The sequence below is a fragment of the Microtus ochrogaster genome, chromosome 8, assembly GCF_000317375.1.
Source record: "Microtus ochrogaster isolate Prairie Vole_2 chromosome 8, MicOch1.0, whole genome shotgun sequence".
Classification (NCBI taxonomy): Eukaryota; Metazoa; Chordata; class Mammalia; order Rodentia; family Cricetidae; genus Microtus; species Microtus ochrogaster.
The window spans coordinates 27536542-27557720 of NC_022015.1; the positions used below are offsets into that span (position 1 = coordinate 27536542).

At 45.6% G+C, this 21179-nt stretch overlaps 1 protein-coding gene across 2 annotated transcripts in view; it reads left to right on the top strand.

Moving 5' to 3' along the window:
• Dock1 (dedicator of cytokinesis 1) overlaps positions 1-21179 on the top strand; it is a 503376-nt gene that overhangs the window by 94813 nt on the left and 387384 nt on the right. For both annotated transcript variants that reach the window (XM_013347890.2, XM_005351416.3), the window contains exons 16-21: positions 682-754; positions 5344-5447; positions 6176-6359; positions 10992-11089; positions 15822-15911; positions 16221-16321. In XM_013347890.2, coding sequence (XP_013203344.1) covers positions 682-754; positions 5344-5447; positions 6176-6359; positions 10992-11089; positions 15822-15911; positions 16221-16321 — 650 coding nt within the window. The remainder of the gene's footprint in view (positions 1-681; positions 755-5343; positions 5448-6175; positions 6360-10991; positions 11090-15821; positions 15912-16220; positions 16322-21179) is intronic.

Here is a 21179-nt window from a genome sequence, read left to right on the forward strand (position 1 = left end):
AGAATAGCTATTGTCTCTGTCCCCTTGGTTCTACGGTATGTGTGGCCTGCTGCCTCTGTACCAAATGGGCAGAAGCGTTGATGCCATGTGTGGGGGTTTTCATTGAAAGGTGAATCTGCTTCTTCTGGCATTGACAGAATGCTGTCATCATGCAGCCTGCTCCCAGTACAGTGGTACCCCACTGTAGTGTTTCACCCCGCCCCCACGAACCTGAGTCTCGGAAAATAAGGGGTGGGCTCTGGACTGTCGATATTGACATGAACATAAGGGGCAGTCTCTGCTTACAGGCAGCACACACGCAGCCTTGTTCTTTGGCCATAATGTAACAAGAAAGCGTTCTTGCTGCAGCTGCAGAGGGGATGTGGACACCTTTATGTAGGGGCTACAATGAAGACAGCGACTTTCAAAAATAGAATCTGAGCAGTGTGCATCTGAGTGTTAAAACAAAAAAATAGCTGCCTGTCTAGCAGAGTCGGCTTGGTGTCCTTCACAATATTATCTTGTTTAAATTTTCAAAAGACATTTTGCCTTTGGCGGAAATCGTATAAGGATAAGATAGACAGTGTTTTCATTGCTCTGGTTCCAGAATGTTTACCAGTGCTAGTAACTGGGCTGAATTAAGAAGTTTCTGCTAGAGGATGTTGGTAAAGGTACTCACATGCCCCCTTCTGATTCTTCAAGGTGGCCATCCCCATTGAGGATGTGAACCGGAGTCACCTTCGATTTACCTTCCGCCATAGATCCTCGCAGGACTGTGAGTAACGGGCCACTTCATCGGTGTTTGTTTTCCAGGGGTAGCTTAGTGGGCGGCACCTGCTCTGGATGACTTTGGGACACGGCTGCCCTTTACAGAGCTGTCATGGCTCCTTGGCCATTTCTTTGCCCTGAACTGGCCCCTGTAGAACCCTACTGACTGGATCTCAGGGGAGTTCCTTTTCTGTTTTCGTCTGGGATGGGATGGGATGGGCACCTGCTCCTTGCTCCTCTTTTCCATGCCTCTTTTCCGTGTTTTTAAAGGTTTTAGCTGTATTTCTGTGTGTGTGTCTGAGTGTGGCTTTGAGGATGTGGGTGCCGTGGGAGACAGAAAGGACTTCAGATACTCTGAGCTGGAGCTGTGCACTGTTGGGAGCTGCCCTGGGAGGGTTCTGTGAACCGAGCTCAGGTCCGCGGCAGGAGCTCTTAACTATGAGCCATCTTTCCAGCCTGCTTTCTTCTTTGATTCACCCCCGTACCAATCTATTAGAAAAGTCACTGCATCATAACAGATCATGTGGAAAATTGCCTCCTAGTGTTGTTTGTCTCAAAATGGAGAACTTGATCCCTCTTTGTCTTTGGTGTTTCTTGATTTCTGGAGCTCTCCAAGACATGGGAGCTGCATTGACCTTGATACCAAGGCTGGAGGAGGGAACCTACTTTTACATCTTCCCTTTCCCCCTCTGAAAGAAATGCTCACTGCTTACTGAGGTTGGTCCCATCACATTGGTTGAATGAAGAGCCTGCTAAAGATGTAGGCCCATGCTAAACACTAAGCTATCATAGAAGGACGATAGAAATACTTCCCATCCTCCATTGCCTGAAATGCGTGACACTGAGTTGGGTAGGAGAAGGGTGAGCTGTGTGACAGTGTGCCTCAGATGACCACATGGGGGCCACACAGGGGGACAGTTAGTTCTGGACTCTGGCCTCCTGACCCTAACTTAGGACAGAAATGTCGTCCTTTGTCTTCAGCACAGTGTTGGCTCTTGAGAGGTGCCTGTTGCTGTGTTGAAATGCTCCCCTGTCTCCAGTCTGACAGTTTTCGGGAGTCAGGACCTGGCTGTGGTCAGCTGTGTGTGACTGCAGAATGAGGTTACAAAATAGTGACCTGGGGGCTGGATCTGTGCTGAGGCTTATTGTTGGGAGGTGTGTGGTCCTCTGGGTAGGGCCACTGAGAAGCCTGGGCTGCTGTCCTTTGTAGGAGTTAGCAGGGAGAGGCCATAAGTCCTACAGATCTGGAGAGCCATAGGTAAGCACCAGCCTATAAGGGTGCATACTTAGAGTGTGCAAGGCCAGTAGGTGTTTAAACAAAGACTCCAAAACAACCAGGACCTGTTCTGATGGATCATTGTGGGATAGAAGGAGAGCATGGCAGCTGCCTCTCCGAATTCCATCCAGTGTGAAAAGGTCAGGGGATGGGTTAACAGACTATCAGAGGTCACTTTAAATGTGAAAAGCAGTTGAATGAAGGCCAGCTAGAGATGCCTTGCTTCAATATTGTGTTTGCCTGAGGGCAAGGCCATGTTTGGGCCTCTAGGTAGAAGGCCAGGTTCTGTTCAGTGTGTACAGTACCTTTTCTGGATGACTGAAACCCCAGGATGATAGATGTGAGTTTATTGATTGTGAACGTCTAATCGTGACCCTAATAGGAGTTTTACTGTGGTGTTTGACTCAGACCTCACCAGAGTCCCTCAGAGTCAGTGTTTCTGACCAGAATTCCCATGTCACACATACATTCGGGGTAGAGGCTTTTGAGTCAGTGGCCCCTAAAAGCTTTGGGTCCACCCCATACCTTTGTGCTACACTGAGGGTGAATGGCAAGGCCACTTCCATTTCCTGGTCTTTGGTCAGCGCCTGTCTGTAGAACAAGGAGATGAAGGGTCCCCTCTTGCAGACTATGGGCTAAGTGGCAGCATGGTGTTAGTGTGCAGGACCACCTGAGGAATGGGGGCCAGGACTAAAATGTGACCTGACTGCAGTAGTGTATGGACAGATGGGGACTGGTGAAAGGGGTTTTCTGGGCACAGGTGTGTCCTGCACAGGTTCAGCAGCCCAGGTGTGATCCAGGTGTGGGCCAGAGCTTTGCTGAGTGGGCAGCAGGAACTTCGGCACTCTTGGAAAGCTGGGAAGGCCATGTGTAGACCAGGCTTGGCTTTTTGGACACATATTATCCCAAGAATGGTAAGGGACTGTGGGACCTCCTGGTTCCGTGGAGGAAGCGCAGTGGGGAAGAGTTCTGGGTTCCGTAGAGGACTGTGTCAGGATGACTCTGGAGCCCCCTGCTTAACTAACTCAGTCCCCTTAATCAATGAGTTATACCAGGGCAGAGGAGGATGGCTAGCATTCTCATTTTCAAAATCCTTGTTTTTCTCATCAGTTTTAAGTACGTATTCATTATAGACAAGATGCTATCACCCGACATGCCAAGATGCAGTTGCATAATTAATGAAGTCTCTAAGGCCACAGCTTGTGGGGTTCTGGAGACATGTTGAGCATTGTAAACATGATGGTCATGAGATCTTGTTTGCCAGCTACTGAGGGCGGCCATAGGGCTGCTACAGGTGAGCCTGAGTACACACAGCCTTGGTCAAAGAAAGAAGGGATTCAATACATCTTGTCCCCTTGGCTGGCCACTAGCCCCTTCCTAGCTGCTCTCCACCTTAGAGCTGGGGATGGAGAGGAGGAAGTGAGGGGGTGCCCCCTGCCATCTTCTAGGTTGAACTAGAAAGCTACACGTGAGGACATTCCCCACTGGCAGCTTTTGGCCATGTCCGCACATTGGTTCCTGTGTTGTAGATATGTCTTCATGGTCTAGTCAGAAGCTGATTCATTCTGGATTGGCCTTGTCTGCGAAGGGTAGCCTTGGCTACTCTTCAAGACCATGTGGGTTTCTGCAGTAGTTCATGGGACTCTGAGTTTGTGCTGCTCCTACGTAAAGTTGTGTTATAGAAGAGTAAGCACATCTCTTCTGCTTCTGTGTCTCTCTGTTTTGGTTGGTTGACTGTCCTTTCACTCATTAGCCAGCATTTACTAAGCCCCTGTGGCAATATAAGGAAGGTAGTATGACCACCAGGATAAGTGAGGTATGCCTTCTTGGGCATTGAGGTCATGAGATGAATGCGTTGAGCTCCTTAGTGGAGGGAGGTGGATGTGTGCTCCTTCCATGTCTTGCTTCTGTCCCTTCCTTTCTAAACAGACTTTTGTACGTACGCCTTTGCCACATTTTCTGGCTCTGCACCTCAGTGTCTGTGTGCCATCCTTGGATGACAGCTTGTGGAATTCATCTCTTCAGTCCTGACTCTGTGTCCCTGTTACCTATCCCCACTGTCCTGTGCCTTTCACTGCCTCACTCACCAGCCACTTGACCTTCTGTTTTCAGAGTAGTGGGGTCCCCATTGCCACTTCCCTGTCTTCCTGTCATATGGTCCATCTGTCTTCTCAGAGACATGTGTTCTAACCATCCAGCCACTCTTGTGCACGCTTCCAGGTTTTGCTTTCTTTGGTAAGCAAAGGTTTAAAAGACCTTTCCTGTTTGTTGGTCATCTCCATAACTAGTGCTAGTATTTTTTGAGTAGCTATTATTTGTCAGGCTTTATTTTATGCACTAGGAAATGGCAGTAAAAATACACACACACACACACACACACACACATATATACATTCACACATATATACCATATATGCTTATCTGCTCACATATACACTCATATACAAACATGCACACACATATACTCATACACATATGCATACACACATAGATACGCATAAACATATATACATGTTCACATATACGCAGATACATACATCTCCACATACATCTCCATACCTATACATAATACACAAACATGAACACAGTCACATATGTATGTACACATGTACACACATACCTTTGTAACATACATATACACACATATGCGCACATGGACATGCAGATATATACATCTATAGACGTACATAAGCATACGTGCATATGTTCACACATACACAATATATGCATACACATGTACACACATACACAGATATACATGCATGCTTGCAAACCTTTAGATTCCAGGGCTCAGTAGACCGACACTAGCAATAACCATAACAAATCCCCTCCCCTACACTCTTATCCGCCAGTGATGAGAACCATGAAGAAAAATCCATCAGATGCAGAGAACATGTATGAGCAGGCATACTGCCGTGTCTTAGGTTTCTACCCCTGTTCACACCATGGTCTCTCTTTATTCCTGTTCAAGCCACACCACGTTTGCTTTTGTTGTTCCTTACTCCCCTGGAATTGTAGCATCATGAGAACTTCCTCCATGTTCTTCTCAAAACCCTCATGTTCTTTATTCTGGGGTCAGTTCACACAGGCCACAGTCTCTTCTTCCCTGAGCCATTGAATTGCTGAGCATTTGAACTGGTTTGCGGACAGCTGGACCTTCTGTGATACAGTCTTCCTAGTCTTGACTATAGTCCATTTCTCGATGTCTTCCATTGGCTTCACCAGTGCAGTTCGGCTTTCATAAAGGTGTCCTTGGTAGATGGTGCTAATATCACTTCGTCCTCAGTGTAGCTGAGGGTGATGATTGGTTTTCTTTGCAGCTAAGGATAAATCTGAGAAAATCTTCGCACTGGCCTTTGTGAAGCTGATGAGATACGATGGGACCACCCTGAGAGATGGGGAGCACGACCTTATTGTCTACAAGGTGCGCACATTGTTACTGGGACACTGGGGACACTTTTGTCATCAGTCCTTCGCAACCTCCTCACCTGGGCTGAGCTGCTCGTTTCCCAAGCTGTGGCTACACACCTGAGGAAAACAGCTAAAGGGAGGCAGGGTGTGTCCTGGTACAGCTTCCAGAGCTTTCGGTCCTTCACGGATGTGATGGGGCAGCTCACAGCATGGCGGCTGGGAAGCAGAGTGAGGGAATACCACGGAAGTAGACTTTCTCTTACTCCATGACGGTCCCAAATCTCTGAATGTACCTGGTTTCAGGAGGTAACTTTTCCCTCATATTTAATTCTCAGTCATAGACACACTTAGAGGTGCGCTTCACCAAACTCCATTAACTCCTTACTCCAATCAAGCCTGTGATCAAGATGAACATCACAGCTGACATTTCCCACCCCAAGGAGAGAGCTGTTCTCTAGCATTGAGCTATATTTAATTATGTAAATGAGCAGTTATGATGACCAGCCCTTTTGCTGTTCCTAACGAGAGTGGATGACAGGCAATAACACATTTGGTGCTGTGTACGAAGGCTTTGGATGTGAATTAATGCGCAGGAAAAGGGACCATCGTTAATGTCCATTGTTGAGTACAGCATAGAAGGGGGGTGTGAGGGTTGAAAGGAGTCGGCATAAGAAAGCATGCAAAACCTTCATGGTGACCTCGATGAATGTTGATTGACATACTGTCCGATCAAACCCACAGGCTGAAGCCAAGAAGCTGGAAGATGCAGCCACATACTTGAGTCTCCCTTCTACCAAGGCAGAGTTGGAAGAAAAGGGTCACTCGGCCACGGGCAAGGGCATGCAGAGTCTGGGGAGTTGTACCATCAGCAAGGACTCTTTCCAGATCTCCACGCTGGTGTGCTCCACCAAGCTGACCCAGAATGGTGAGTTCTAGAATCCCTCCCTCTCAAACACATCCTTTGTGACTACTTGTCGAGTGGAGGAGTTTGCTGTGGGTGCGTGGACGTCATTCACTCTGTCCTTTGCTAAGGACCCACATAGATGTCCATGCACTCGGGCAGAGGAGGCGGCATCCGTCATAGTTTAAGATTCACACTTCTATTTTCGTCTAAGGATTAACTCTGCAGGGAGATCAAACCATGAGAGGACTTATTTTTATTTTTAAACATGTATTTATTTGAGGTGTGTGTGTTGGGGGGCGCAGTCAGAGGACAAGTTGTAGGAATTGGTTCTTCCTCTGTATAATAGCCCTAACTGTCCTGAGACTAGCTCTTGTAGACCAGGCTGGTCTCGAACTCACAGAGATCCGCCTGCCTCTGCCTCCCAAGTAGTGGGATTAAAGGCGTGCGCCACCACCGCCTGGCATTGAACTTAGTTTCATCAGGCTTGTTGGCAAGCTCTGTTACCCCTCAGTCATCTTGTCACTTCCTTTTGAGATACTTTCCAGACAAAAGAAAGAAGCAAGGCATCAGGGAATGTATGTAAGTTTTGAAATCAGATCTGAGAATGGAGTTGAACCCTGGAAATGACCTTGACTAAAGGTCCTCTGAACCCCTGTGAATAATGCCTGCTTCCAGAACTTTCTGACCGGTATGTAGATCATCCGTTTCGAGGTATCTTTCTTCTTGGTGTTTTCCCCCATATTAACTTCTCTTTGAGATAATCCCTGGTTATCTTTCTTTGGAGAAGTTGGTCAGCCCGACATTTTCTAGGCCCCTTGTGGTGTGAGATAAGGCCTCTTTGCTGATTCATGTACATTCAGCCCAGCCTAATGTGGCAGGTCACTCATCAGCGGCTTCCTTTCCCACCGCTTGCAGCCTTCCCAGAAACACGGCAGTCCGGTGGAGACACTTCTTATTCAGAGCACACCAAGCGCTGCTGCCGTGACTCTGTCTGGAGGAGGCACAGGCTCTCCGCACAAATCCTTCATTTAAAAACCGCATTCTCCTAATGTGGCCGTATCATAGCTGTGCAGAGACGTTATGCTCTTTTGAAATGGAGCTTGAAAATCCAATTTTTTTTCCCTCTTAACTGCCTGATGTGAATTGTGATTATTAATGTCTGCCATTTATCAGGAATCACATCTCTGTGTTGTCTGTCAGTCATGGCTGGAGTTTGAGATTTGCTGAGGGATAAGCATCTTTTGGACTCTGGCGGGATAAACCTAGCGCAGAGCTAACTCTGTCCTTTGGAAGATGGGACTCTGGAGGGGAGAAATGTTGGTGTCCTAAGGGCTTAGGCATGCCAGCCCTGGGTCAGATGTCTTCCAAAGCCTGCTGCTTCCACCTTTCTCTGCCCTGCCCAGGGATGTTTTCTCACCATTGGCTTCCTGTGTAAAATATTAGTGAGGGGCTGTAAGTTCTCTAAACACTTTTGGGTTATTTGGGTCTCTGTGAGTACTGATACCCTGGGGCCATCTGGATGCTTCCTGATTGCTAAGTCATCATGGATTTGTCTGAATCATTTCTGAAGGGTCTTAATTTACTGCCCTGTGGTAATCCCCACCAGCAAATGAAACTCCTTCTCTGAGGGACTAGATTTGTGCAAGCCGTGGGGGAGGGGAGGATGTGCTGGAGTTTGGTGCCCAGGGGACGTGAGTCAGCTGTGTGGGCTCCAGCTTGCGACCGAGCTGTGGAAAGAATCTTCCCGTACGAGGACTGAAATTCTCTGGGTATGCTTAACAAACTAGCCTGATTTAATGCAGGCTAGTGTCCCCAGTTGGGTCATTGGCCCATTGTGGTGCGATCTGCTGTGTGTCACTTTTCTCTTTGGAGGAAGTCACCGTCTTATATCTGCGTCATGTTCCAGATGCATTGATTGTTATTTGAAATTTGATCATAATTTCCTTTCATAACAAATCTCATCCACAGCATCTTTTTTAAACCACACATCCCTTCCAGAGAGAGTGGGGGTGGGAGGGGAGGAAACCTCCCAGGGTGATGTGTGGATTCCTCCTTTCACCTTCCAGCTCCTTGAATCTCGCCATCTGCAGGGTGATTCCCTCTCTGGTACCCAGGGAGAGAGCCCTGGTCTCAGCAGCAGCTGTTGCCAAGCAACAAGGAAATTCCAAAGTGATGCTGCTCACTGAACAGAAGGAGGAATCTGGCTTTCATTTCATGCCAGCACTGATACCCCTTTTTGGGATTGTGCCATGCCAGGAGTATATAAGTTGGGGGTGCCCCAGTTGGCATCTGAGTGTGGAGTCCCAGCTTCTCCTCTGAGGGAATAATTTTCCTGCAACCATAATTTGTGCCTGCAAAGTTCCATTACTTAGGGAAAAAAGCAGGGGGCTGAATTATTCATCAAGATTTGTATTAAAGATCTCTGTCCTCAGCACTGTGCATGGTGCCATAGGGGATAGGAAAGAGCGGTGAGATGCGATTCCTTACTCAATTAGCTTACTGTGTAATGAGAGGGAAAGGAGTCATGAAACAAAGAATAATTATGAATCCAACTGTGTTGAGTCCCTGGGAACAGGGGCTGGAGCGAGGAGGCCTTTTCTGACTGGTGGCTCTGTGGGGTTGGGCCAAGCTGTTTTCACCCCCATGAGGTGATCTATTAATTTACTCCTTTGAACTTTTTTCTCATATCTGCTGTACAGAGCCCAGAGCGGCAGTGCATGTCTTATAATGACCTGTCTGTCTAGTGAGCCCTGTCTCAAAACGTAATAAACAACCAAACAAACAGCAAAACAAAATAAAAACACAACTCCCAAGAATAAGTAAATAAATAAAAATCAAAAGTTGCAATATAGAGATCGGGCTCAGCCTGGCCACATCCACCTGTGACACCAAACTTGCCATGAAAAGTGTTCAGATGATACATTGGTCTTCATTAGAGAAACATTGATTGCCTGCGAGATGGGACCTGGAGTGTGTCAGGACAAGATGTATCCTTTCTCGTTCCTTGGCTTTCAGATAGAAATCACAACACGTCGGCTTCCGCCCCGCATTTCTTGCTCCTTTCATATTTGAAGGACTGCTGCTGGTTGCATTTTGGGTTGGGTGTTGTGATAAGCTTGCCTGCATGTTGTATCATTGAATTCTTTTAGCTGAGCTGCAAATTATGCAGCATTGTACCCACTGTTTCAGAGAAGAAAACAAGGGAAACTCCCTGCCCAATGTTCTGTAGTTACTGTGTGACTCAGCTGGCTTTACATAACGCACAGTGTATGTGGGTGCTGTGGGCCACCCCCCTCTGTGTTACTCTTTGAGTCGTCAGTGATGCCCGAGGTGATGTGAAATACATGAAAATCTGTCCGGGGGTAGGTTTTTGTGTAGTTTGATTCTGAAATTAGAATGCGTGTCTGCTTACCGAATTCTTACCTCGATCCAAAATTACATGCTTGCTTTCTGTGTTCGCGTGAGCCTTGACTTTATTTATATGTTTATTTAGTTATTTTGATGCCTGCAGTCTCTTTGGTAGCTGATGTTCCTTAGACCCGTGAACAGTAGATTAGATGCAGTTTACTAGTTGCATTTTTCAAGTCATGGCATAGTGATAGAACTGCAAGTGAACGGGTGCAGGCGTTGCATGCTTTCCTAGACAGGGCTTCAGCTCTGTCTTCCCATCTTAGAAAGCATCTTAATGTCTTAAGCAAAATCCTTCAAGCTTTCAAAACAAAACAAAACAAGGCCTGAGAAAATGTCTCTGCCTATAGAGTCCCTGCTGTGAAAACATGAAGATATGACATGGGTCCTTAGTACCCACAGAAAGACGGAAGTAATGTGATGATAACCTTAGCATTTGGGGTGGGTGGGAGGGTGGAGACAGGTGGATTCCTGGAGCTCATTGCCAAGCCCATTGAGTTGAGTTCAACTTCAGATTCAATGGGGGATCTTGTTTTAAAAGGCAACATGAGGAATGGTTCAGGAGGAATAAATACCTGAGGTTGATCTTGGACCTCTGCCTGGACACTTGTGGACACCCCTTTCACTCCCCCACCTCCTCACAAACATGTACATGTAATACAGCTGTATCCCCTTCCTTCTGATCTTTGAAATCTAGCATATTCGACTCTGGCCTTTTCAACTAAAGCTCATAAACAGCTCGGAGGGCAGCAGGCGATTGATCAAGGAGAACTCGCGATTCCTCATAGTCTGGGGCTCAACACATTGCTCAACTTTCTGTTTCAGGACTTAGCTTTGTTTTATTTTATTTTAAAAACATAGATATTTGTTCTTGAGCAGGAAAAGCCACTTGGGGGACAGGGTCTTGGCAGCTCTGTCTGGGTGGGCAGCCTCTTTCAAATGTTACGCTAGTTGGTAGCTGTCTCCAATAGGTGGAAAACACCACCCCTGTTTTGGTTCCCAAATGCATTTTGAAAGCTCCTACATGAAAATCATTTCATGGTAAATGTGGCTGGAAATAATGAATTCAGCTGCACTGGTGTTAAGTATGTTGGCACTCAGTAATGAAATATTTAGCAGGCGAACCTTCTGAAATTGAGTCGCGTTTTCTTTCGAGAAGTGTTCGCCGAGAACCCCACATGCTGCATGAATTTGAGACAAAATACTCCTGGGAATGGGGAGCTGATTCTTGCATTCTGTTTGCAGTGGACCTCCTGGGGCTGCTGAAGTGGAGATCCAACACCAACCTTCTGCAGCAGAACTTGAGGCAGTTGATGAAGGTGGACGGTGGCGAGGTGGTGAAGGTAACGTGGGCTGTGGAGGGAGGCTTGGTCTCGTGTTTCATGTCTGTTCTCACACACTGACCCCATGGGAGTTCAAGATCCTAGTTATAATCTCTCAGCAGTGACTTAAGGATATGTGTGCAGTACTACTGGGCACTTGTTGGAAGAGCTATCTGGCTTAACTTGGAAGGTGTTGGCTTTGGATCCACCTGCTCCTGGGTGCTGTTTCCTCTTCTGATGAGTCCTCGGTGCTGTGCTGACAGTGCCCAGTTGCCCGTTTCAGTCACAACATTGCCTTCTTCTCTGGGTTCTTGGGGATCTCATGGGACATGGAAGTCTGGGTGTGACCCTGGGGTTTGTCCTGTGTGTCCCAGGCTTTTCACTCTTACCATGGTCATTGTCACCATCCTTCTCACTGACTCAACTTACTCAGAATGAGAGTAACTTTGGGCATGATAGAAATATCACAGGCACCAAGAGTCTGACGTGGTCATTTCCTTTCTGTGTGGCATCGAGCTCATGTTCAAGCCTCACATTTGACTCTGGGGAAATGTTAGGTATGAATTAGTTTTGGTTGTTTTGAGTGTGTTTATTGAAATATTTCATTATTTGAGAATTTCATGCAGTACACTTTGATTACATTCACCTTCCTCCTCCCCTCAACTCCTCTCCGTTTCATCCCAATGCCCCCCCCCACTCCCCTTCCCAACTTCATGTCCTTTTAGAAACACAATTTCAAGAACCATAAATTCCAATTCCTGAAGTGCATACACTCCTGGGCAGGGAACCATCAATTGGAGCATGGTTAACCCACTAAGGAGCCATGGCCTTAAAGAAAGCAAACTCTCCCCGAGAAACCATCAACTGTCCATAGTGCCTCATTTTGTGGGACGGGCTCATCTGGCTGCATCTTGAGCAGGCCTTGTGCAGACGCCCACAGCTGCCATGTGTTCATGAGAGCCGCTAACTGTCCCATCCAGAAGACACTGTTTCACCCTGGACCTTTCTGATCTCTGACTCTTAATGTCTTCCTGCCCACTCATCCCCATGGTCCTTGAGCCTTGGTGAGGGCATGTGATGTATGATTTGTAGCTGAGCGCTCCACAGGCACCCTCTACTCTGCACTTTGTAGGTACAGTTATTTATTTATTCAACCCTCCCTACTCAGTGTCCTGACCTGGAAGCCTGTGTCAGAGCAATGATCTGAGTTTCCTTAAGCACCAAGTTCTGTCCCTCTTATTACCTAATAGTTTGTGCTTTGGACTTCTTCCCTATCTTGGGTTCTTCTCCCATGTTCTATATAAGGCTCTTGGATGCCATCCCTTTGCCCAAATATGTTATCGTTGTCTGGGTGATCCCTCAGGACCAGGGGGATGCTAAGCTGGTCAGTGGCCTATGATGTTTCATCAATCGTTTCTCCACTGCTTGGTTTGGCCTCTGAGAGAGAAGTATGCAGTAGGGGACTGCCTTATCTCTGGAAAATTAATTACTTAAAATGGCCTTAATTAACCGGCAATGTGCTTAACTTCAGCGTGAATTAATTTGGTTGCACTACTTTCCCGCATCCGTTGTGTAACCGCTCCAACACACCCTCGCTAATCTTAAAAATTTAATCATCTCTTCAGTCCTGCTCTTGTACCAATGGCTTGGACAGCATTAATTGCATTTTATACTTCCTTGGGTTTGAAATCCCCAGTTCAGATGGAAACTGGGCGGATAAACGAATGCACTTTGAAAGACATGGATTTAATGAAATTATGTCTTTCATTCTGAAGTCCTTGTGTCACGGATTCATTGTACTTCTGTTGATTTGGTGTCACACCAGGAAAAAACAATCTAGAATAATTTTGTCTTCTTCTTTATTCCCTTAGCTAATGTACTCTTATATCTGAATATTCATCCATGGAAGTGATTTTTCCTATCTCTACCTTCTTTGGATTAATCTAGTGGTCCTTCTAGTATTCACTGGTTCCTGTGGCTGGCCTGGGGTAACCTCACCTAGCCTTATCTGGTGTGCTTGACTTGTTCCTTCCCCTCCGCCATGATACTTCACCCATGCTGTTCCTGGAAAGATAAACCGACTTGCCTAAGTCATGCAGTGTTGGTCAGCAGGACTTGAGGGATCTGGTTTTACAGGACTCTTTCTTCTGTATTTAGAGACACTGATAGATGGTGGGGTATATTCTATTTATTCCATGACTCTCCTGTGTATTTTTATAACTGGTGGAGAAGGGACAGCAGTGTTTGATGGATTGAGAAAGGAATTTGTATGTTTAGTGAGAGAAGTGGATTCCCATGGAAGTAGAGAATCAAGGTGACTGTTTGATTCCTCATTGGGTATTCGGAGTGAGGGGTGAGGAGGAGGTTTCTGAGCAGCAGGCCTTTAGCTATAGGTAGAGACCCTTTCCAGATATTTGCCCCCGACTACCAGGTGCTATGCCCAAAGAAGGCGACTCTGCTCTCTCCAGTTCTGTCTCTGGGCCATGTCATTTGTCTTAGTGCCATTGGGAGATCTATTGAAGGGAGTTTGTGTAAACTGTGATGAGCTTGGTACCCAGGATGCCTGTTTTCAGGGACATTGGGCTGTTAGCAGATGGCATGAAGCTTTGACCTTTGCAAAGATTTGCAATCTGAAAATGATGGGGAAAGTAACAAGGTTGTACAGACCCAAATAATCAGGATTGATTAAGATCTTGTCATGTCCAGACTGGAGTTCTTGATGGAAAGGGTAGTTTACTTTCTGCCGGTTGTGTGTACCCTTTTCCGTGTGTAGTGGAGCTGGGGTAGCCAGCGACACACAACGGTGACTCATGACTTTCTAAGCCTAGTTCTCCTTTTAGTTCTTCTAATTTTAAAGCATGAAGCACAGGTGGGCAGTGGGAGCCACCACTAGTTTAGGAACAGGTTCCTTAGTCTCAAAAGGCTGTGACATCTAAGATCCCCTGTCTTGCTTGCCAGAGCCTATGGGTGCTTGTGTGTAGGCTGAACCCAACACCTGTTGCAGCCGACCCTTTGATATTTTACTTGTGTGGTTCTTCACTTACTTCCTCCTTAAAAACAGTTTTTTTTCTTTCTTTCTGTTTTTGGTTTTGTTTTTGAGATCCCACTTATATACCATACATTGTCCCCCGTTACTCTGCTCATTTCAGTAGCTTTATTATATTTAGAGTTGTGTAATCCCCAATACTATCTGAGAAGTACTGCCTTCTTTACCGACAAAGAAAATTCAGCGCTACCAACAATTGCTTCCCATAGTCTCTCCCACTTATAGTCTTGTTTCTTTTTCTGTGTTTTTCCCTCTGGACAGTTGATAGAAAGGAATGGTGTGGCGTGGCTTCTGAGTCTAGCTCCTGTTTGTCGTTGGGTGCCACGTGCACATTCAGTTAGTGGACAGAGCATCCGTGCTGCAGCTCTCCTGAGTGACGGTCCATTGGGAGGGTAGATCGAGGTAGATAGAAAACATACACTTTGTTCACCTGTTCTTCAGTTGTTGGATATTTTTTTCATCTTTTTCAATTGCCAACAGTGCTGCTTTAGATCTTTGTGGGCAGGTTTTGTGTGAGCATTATGTTTTCCTCTGGTTGGGATGTATACCTAGGAATGCTATTGTTCAGTTATAGGTTGCTGTGTATTTAAGTTTTTGAGGAATTGACAAGCTGCTCTCCAAAGCCCCTGTGCTGTTTTATATTTATCCCAGCAATGAATGTACAATAGGCTCCTGTTTCTCTGCATCGTCTCCCACACTGGGCTGTTGTCCGCCATGTTGGTGGTAGCCTCTATAGTGGTTGTGACGTGGGAGTCTGTGTGGTTTCAGTTTAGGTGTTCCCATTAGCTAGTGATGAAGCATCTATACTTTGTTCCTTTTATGGCCAATGGGTATCATATGTCGTTCCACTTATTCTTGGGCATCTCTGTCACCAGAGATCACACCACTTCAGTATAATCTAGTCTAGTCCATTTTCAACCTTCTTTAGAGTGTGGGATTTGAATGCTCCTAGGGTAACATATCTTTGGCGTCTAACTTTCTTTTTAATTAAATGAATGCTACTTTGCTTTCCTATTTGGCCATGCTTCTTTGAGTTTCAGTAGACTGTAGAAACAGTTTATTGATTCCTGGTACAGTATAAATACTTTCCAGCACACTGTAGCTTTCCTTGGCTGTAGAAATATTCTCCCATTTTCTTCCTGATGGCTTGGTTGGTAGAGGTCTTTGCCTTTCTGAGCTGAAACCTGAAGCGCTATGGGCTTCTTCTGGTCAATCGTGGCCTCTTACACTTGGTTTGTATAGACGAATCTTTTATGTCCTTATGAAAATATGAAAAAGGAGGCTTGAGAAGGCTCTGTGGGTTAAGTCAGGTGACATAGGGCATCTCCCAGCTCTGGTCTTCCTCCGCCTGACCCAGGGTAACCTGCTTTTGTTTGCAATCCAATCATGTGAAATTTTGCCTTGTTCACAGGTCACCTTAGTAAAACCTTGGAAGTTAGTATTTTAACTACTTAATTCATACATTTATTGAGACAGGATCTCACTCTGTAGCTCAGCTGGACCCAGGACTCCTAGTCTTCCTGCCCTAGTGTTAGGGTTACAGGTGTGTACCACCATCTGGCTGTAAGTTAAAGTTGTATATCCAAGGCTGGGGAAAGGTAGATAAATGATCAGATGAAGGTAGATAAATGGCCAGAGCCCGTGGTTGTCCTAGGCAGGGGACGGAAGGATGCAGGGACTCATCACTGACCTCTTGTGTCTTTACAGTTCCTGCAGGACACCCTGGATGCCCTGTTCAACATCATGATGGAGAACTCTGAGAGTGAAACCTTTGATACCTTGGTGTTTGATGCTCTGGTAAGGGGGCCTCCCTTTCATCTGCTCAGAGGGTGAGGTGTTCTTTCACGCTACAGCCTTTGAAGGGGGAAGGGACCCATCTCAGTCACCTTGAAAGCCTTGAAAGTGGTGGAGTCAATCAAAGAGGGAGCACAAAGGCACTCTGACTGTGAAGCTATGGTTATGTTAATACCCCTGTGAGGGGTAGGGGGATCCAGACCCAGGGATGGCCTCAGTTGCAGGGACCTTCCCAGCTTATTTCCTCAAGAGGAAGAGTCCAGAATGGTTTTCCTTGTGCCACCCCTGAGACTGCTTTGGTTACATTGACAGGTCTTTATCATTGGACTAATCGCGGATAGGAAATTTCAGCATTTTAATCCCGTTTTGGAGACATACATTAAGAAACACTTCAGCGCAACCTTGGCCTACACGTGAGTTCTCTCCTGCGTCGTTTGAAAACCAGTGCTGCCTTCTCTGATGTCCGTGGTCATTTTACCCTGCAACTTTGGCCTATAGCTACATTTCTCAGCTCAAAGCTCTGGCGTATTTGGTAGCATTGTTTGTTTCTTAACAGACCTGAAAATCTTGTTGGAAGAGATCTGTGATAAATAAGCCTCGTGTTCTGGAATGAATCTTCATTCTCCTCCCTACCTTCCATTTATCTTGGAAAATTTGTGTTTATGTTCGATGAAGCTGATCTATGGACGTGTGCTCGCTGTCAGCTGCAGCTCCCCAACAAGCATCTGATGAATGAATAAATGGATATGTTTCCATTTTGAGGATATTGGCCCTGTAGTGTGCATAAGATGCAGTTTCATTTGATTCAACCAGTCTCCTTCTTCCCTAAAGCATCTCTTCCTTTGCTTACACAAGTTTTAGCTATTAAACTACTTATATACATATATATATTTTCTGTCTGTCTGGGCCCTTTGTCTCTAACCCTGTCTGAGCACACAGCGGATGGATGGGGCCTGGGCCAGCAAGGCAGGTTACCTCCTGTTTGGTAACACAATGACAACTCTGTCCTTTATGAATTGTGTGATCTTAGGCAATTGGCTTAACCTCTCTGGCCTTCAGCCTTTCTGTCTATAAAAAGAGAATAATATTGTAGTCTTGTTTGAGAATTTTAATGAGTTATTAGGGTGCTCAAAATAACCCCTGATGCTTAGGCAGCAAGCACTAAAGCAGTTGTTGGGCTTCATTTACTTGCTCTTTCATGTTAGGATTTAATGACATGCATTCAAATTTTGAATTGTGTAATTGCATTGAAAATTAAAAAAAAATAAGTCGCACACAGACCATTTCTTTAGGAACTTAGAATTTAGAGTCTATAAAATGAGGCCCCATCTATGGTTCTGAGAAGATCTTGTAAATGCCTGTGTTCTCTGCCCGTGGGTAATTGTGAACTCAAGGCCCAGGGCTATCAGCCTATGAAGCCAGTGGGTTGCACAGTCCAGTGTTGTGCTGGAGGTCCCTTCCCTGTCCTGCCTGTTTATGACAGGTGGTGGGTAGCGTCCCTGGCTAGCGTGGGAGCTGAAGAAGCTCCTGGAGCCTGCAGAGCAAGCTGTGATGAACTTTTGTTAGTCTTCTGTTAATGTTTATTTAAAGCCCTCTGTTCACTCAGTGGAGATGCCCTGTACATTGGTATATGGGACATTTTCTTATAGACTTTCTAGGAGAGAAATAGTTTGGAGTGCCTTCCTGTCCTACTGACCAAGCTTGGCTATTCCTGGATTGTGCATGTGGCCAGCTCATGCACGTAGCAAGATCTCCATATGTAAGCCAATTGCAAAGTTTTCCTTCCAGCCTTGACTAATCGGCTGTTTTGAGAGTAGCCTTTTCCTATTTTAACACAGGGATTGAGAGCAGCGCTGAGTTCTGCCTGTAGGATCTACTGTCTGATGTGAGCCTCAACCTTGCTGAGGGTTGGTATCCTGATTGGAGGAAAAAATGAAAATGCAGAAGTTTGGGGCTCGGAATGTATCTCTAGAATGCTGGCTTAGCATGCCTGAAGTGCTTAGTTCCAGTTCCAGCATCTTATAGCCTGGTTGTAATGGATCTCACCTGTAATCCCAGCACTCAGAAAGTGGAGTTAAGAGGATCAGAAGTTCAGACTCCCGGGCTACATAAGTATGAAGACAGCCTGGGCTATATGAGACCCCATTTGAGAAAAAGTGGTGTGTGTGTGTGTGTGTGTGTGTGTGTGTGTGTGTGTGTGTGTGTGGTTGGGAGTGTGTTTAGTTTTTGGGAAATCATTCATCAGGAGAAATTAAAGTACTATTTTATCTTTAAGCTTAGATGAAATAGAGATAAGAATCAGTACCCTCCTGTTGTGTCTGTGCTGTCTGCTGAAAAGACATTGGAAAATAGGTATTTGTACTACGTTTTGATAAACTGCCAATCCATTGTTTTCTACAGTAACTACAAAAGTAAGTTAAAAAAAAAGGCAAACCTATATGTAACTAAGTTACTAAAAAAATAGGACCCCACATGTTTTACACTGCACTTGAAATAGTAAAATCCTTTTTCCTAAGAGTCTTAAAAGTTTTAAATTGTATGTGCATATGTCTGTAATTGTTTGCGTATGGGCATGTGAGTGCAGATGTTCATGGAGTCCAGAAGAGGGCGCCAGTTCTCCTGGATCTGGCATGACAGGCAGTTCTAAACTGCCCTACATGGCTGCTGGGAACCAAACTTGGTTACTCTGGAAGAGCTGAATGTGATCCTAAGTACTGAGCCATCTCATCAGCCTTTAAAATCGTGATTCTAAGGAACTTTGGTTCCTAAGCAATGAGTCTGACTATTCCAGTTTTGAAACATCAAAGGTGTAAGCTTTGACTCGTGATTTAGAATGCCACTGAAGGCTGCCCCTGTATATTATTGTATTTCATTCTGGGTGCTTACGTTCTGTGGGTCAGTTGAAACTCCAGCACTGTGTATAGTCAAAGCAGAATCTCTATCCATCCCGCTCCTTGATGAAATCCGCAGGTCTCATTTTGTATCCCTGGCCTGGAACTCACTTTGTAGATCAGGATGGCCCCTGAGTCACAGGCTCACCTGCCTGTGCCTCCCAAATGCTGGGGTTGAAGGCATCTGACACCGTGCCAAACAAGTGTTGCCATCTTTTGTGTTTCTTTCCAGAGAGCTGCACAAGCAGAGCGAAAGCTCCCAGCTGTGGGTGTTCCCTTTAGCACCCCAGCTCCAGCACAGCTCCCTTCGCTGACTGTCAGTGGAGGCTGGGACACCAAGGCTGTACCCAGTGCTGATCCTAATGAGAGAAGGGTGCTCCTGTGAGGACTACTCTTCATATAACTGTATGTTGTGGCTCTTTTCTATCCCGTGCTCTGAGTCTCACGGGGGCTGCCATGGGCTCCCCGTTGGCATCATTGAGGCTCCATTTGCTCTGTCCTTCTCTGGCTCCCACCAGAGGTTTTGATCTCTGGGCAGGTAGGAAATGACCTTGCAGGTTTATTTTCTGGATTTGGGCTATTCTCTTCATGAATCATTAGCATTATCATTTTATTCCTCTCTTTGATTAGTGCGCTGGAACGATTCCCATGGCCAAAGTGTGTGCTGTGGACTTTGTTGCTATTGCCGAGTGGGGATTGGAATAGAGGTGAAAAGGAAGGGTGTTGTGGATCTTGGGACAATAATAGGAGCCGAGTAAGACAGACTTAGCCAGGTTTCAGCCGTGTCCTGGATATTAAAGGCTAACCTGAGTTGCTTTTGCTTTGGGTACATTCCAAAGAGTGACTCCCAATGCTAGGTCCCATGGCAGATGGATCCTGCAGGTCAGCCTTCAGAGCACACTCAGTTCACACCATCAGGCTGGCTCCCCTGAGTGGCTCAGGCTTCCTTTTTGGGGTACTGTAACCCGATGAGTATCAGAAATGACTTCTTACGCATTTGGTCACTCACAAACCTGCTCACTTATTCTTGATTTAACTAACATTTCACATAGGGCTGGAGGACTGCTCTTACAGAGGATCTGATTTTGATTTGTAGCATGCTATCTCTTGACAGTCTGTAACTCTAGTTCCAGGGAATCTGATGCCTTCTTCTGGACTCCGAAGGTGCCAGGCCACATTATATACAAGCAAAGAACAATACATATCAACTAAATTTTTTTCAAAAATTTCAAATTATCTAGAAATATTGCATGTGTGTGTATGTGTGTGTGGTGTTTTTCTACATATGTCTGTGTAGGTATATGTACATGCATAGGACAGATGTTAATATCTGGGGTTCTCCTTCACTCTCCGTCTTATTTTTCGAGGCAGGCCTTCTTGGTGAACCTGGAGCTCACTGATTTGGTTAGACTCACTGACCTGTAGATCCCACAAACCCTTGTGTCTCTGCCTCACCAGTGCTGGTGTTGCAAGCACGTGCTACTACAATGCCTGACTTTTTAAGATGGGTGCTGGAGATGGAACCGAGGTCCTCCTGCGTGTGTGCCGAGCCCTTGATGTACTTATCCATCACCACAGACCAGACGCTGTGCTATTTTTGCTTGTTTAAAATTCCGAAGTTGGCCTGGAGAAATGGCTCCATGGTGACACATACTTTGTGCTCCTGAAGGACCTGAATTTCATTCCTAGCATCACATGGTGACTCACAACTGCCTGTAATTCCACTTCCCTTATAATCTGATGCCTCCATGGGCATCTGCACACAGATGGTATATATATAAACTGGTGCCCCCTCCACATACACACATAAATAAATCATTAAAGATAATGAAATTTAAACACTTTTTCATTGCTTCAATAGTGTACATTATATAGAAATTGTCATTTTATGAGTTCAGGCGGTTTTTGTTTTTGTTTTTCCCTTGTAGCCGCTATTGGGGACAAGATATCTGTGATGTATTGCTATCCCACAGGCCCCTCTTGCTCTCAAAGGAGTAGCTACGTTCTCATTTCTGTGTCACAGCTCTGTTTTGTCTTCTCTTGTACATCATCTACTCTTATGCATCTGGCCTTTCTCCTTCAACATAATGCTTTTGAGATTTGTCCATATTGCTGTATTTGTCATTGTTTGAATTGGGTCCTTTTGTATTTCTTAGTTGTAATGGATCCTCCCTTGATTTGTTCAGTCATTATTGGTTAATGGGCCAGGGGCTGCTAGTTTCCTGGTATTCTGCATAAAGCTAAGAAATCTTCTTGCGTTTTATAGACACAGTATACATTTTTCTTTGGTGAACACTTGGAACCGAATTTTCTGGACTAGAGAGACACATATACAGCTTATGAAATTATTGTCCCACTTTGTTTGTTTTTTTTTTTTTTT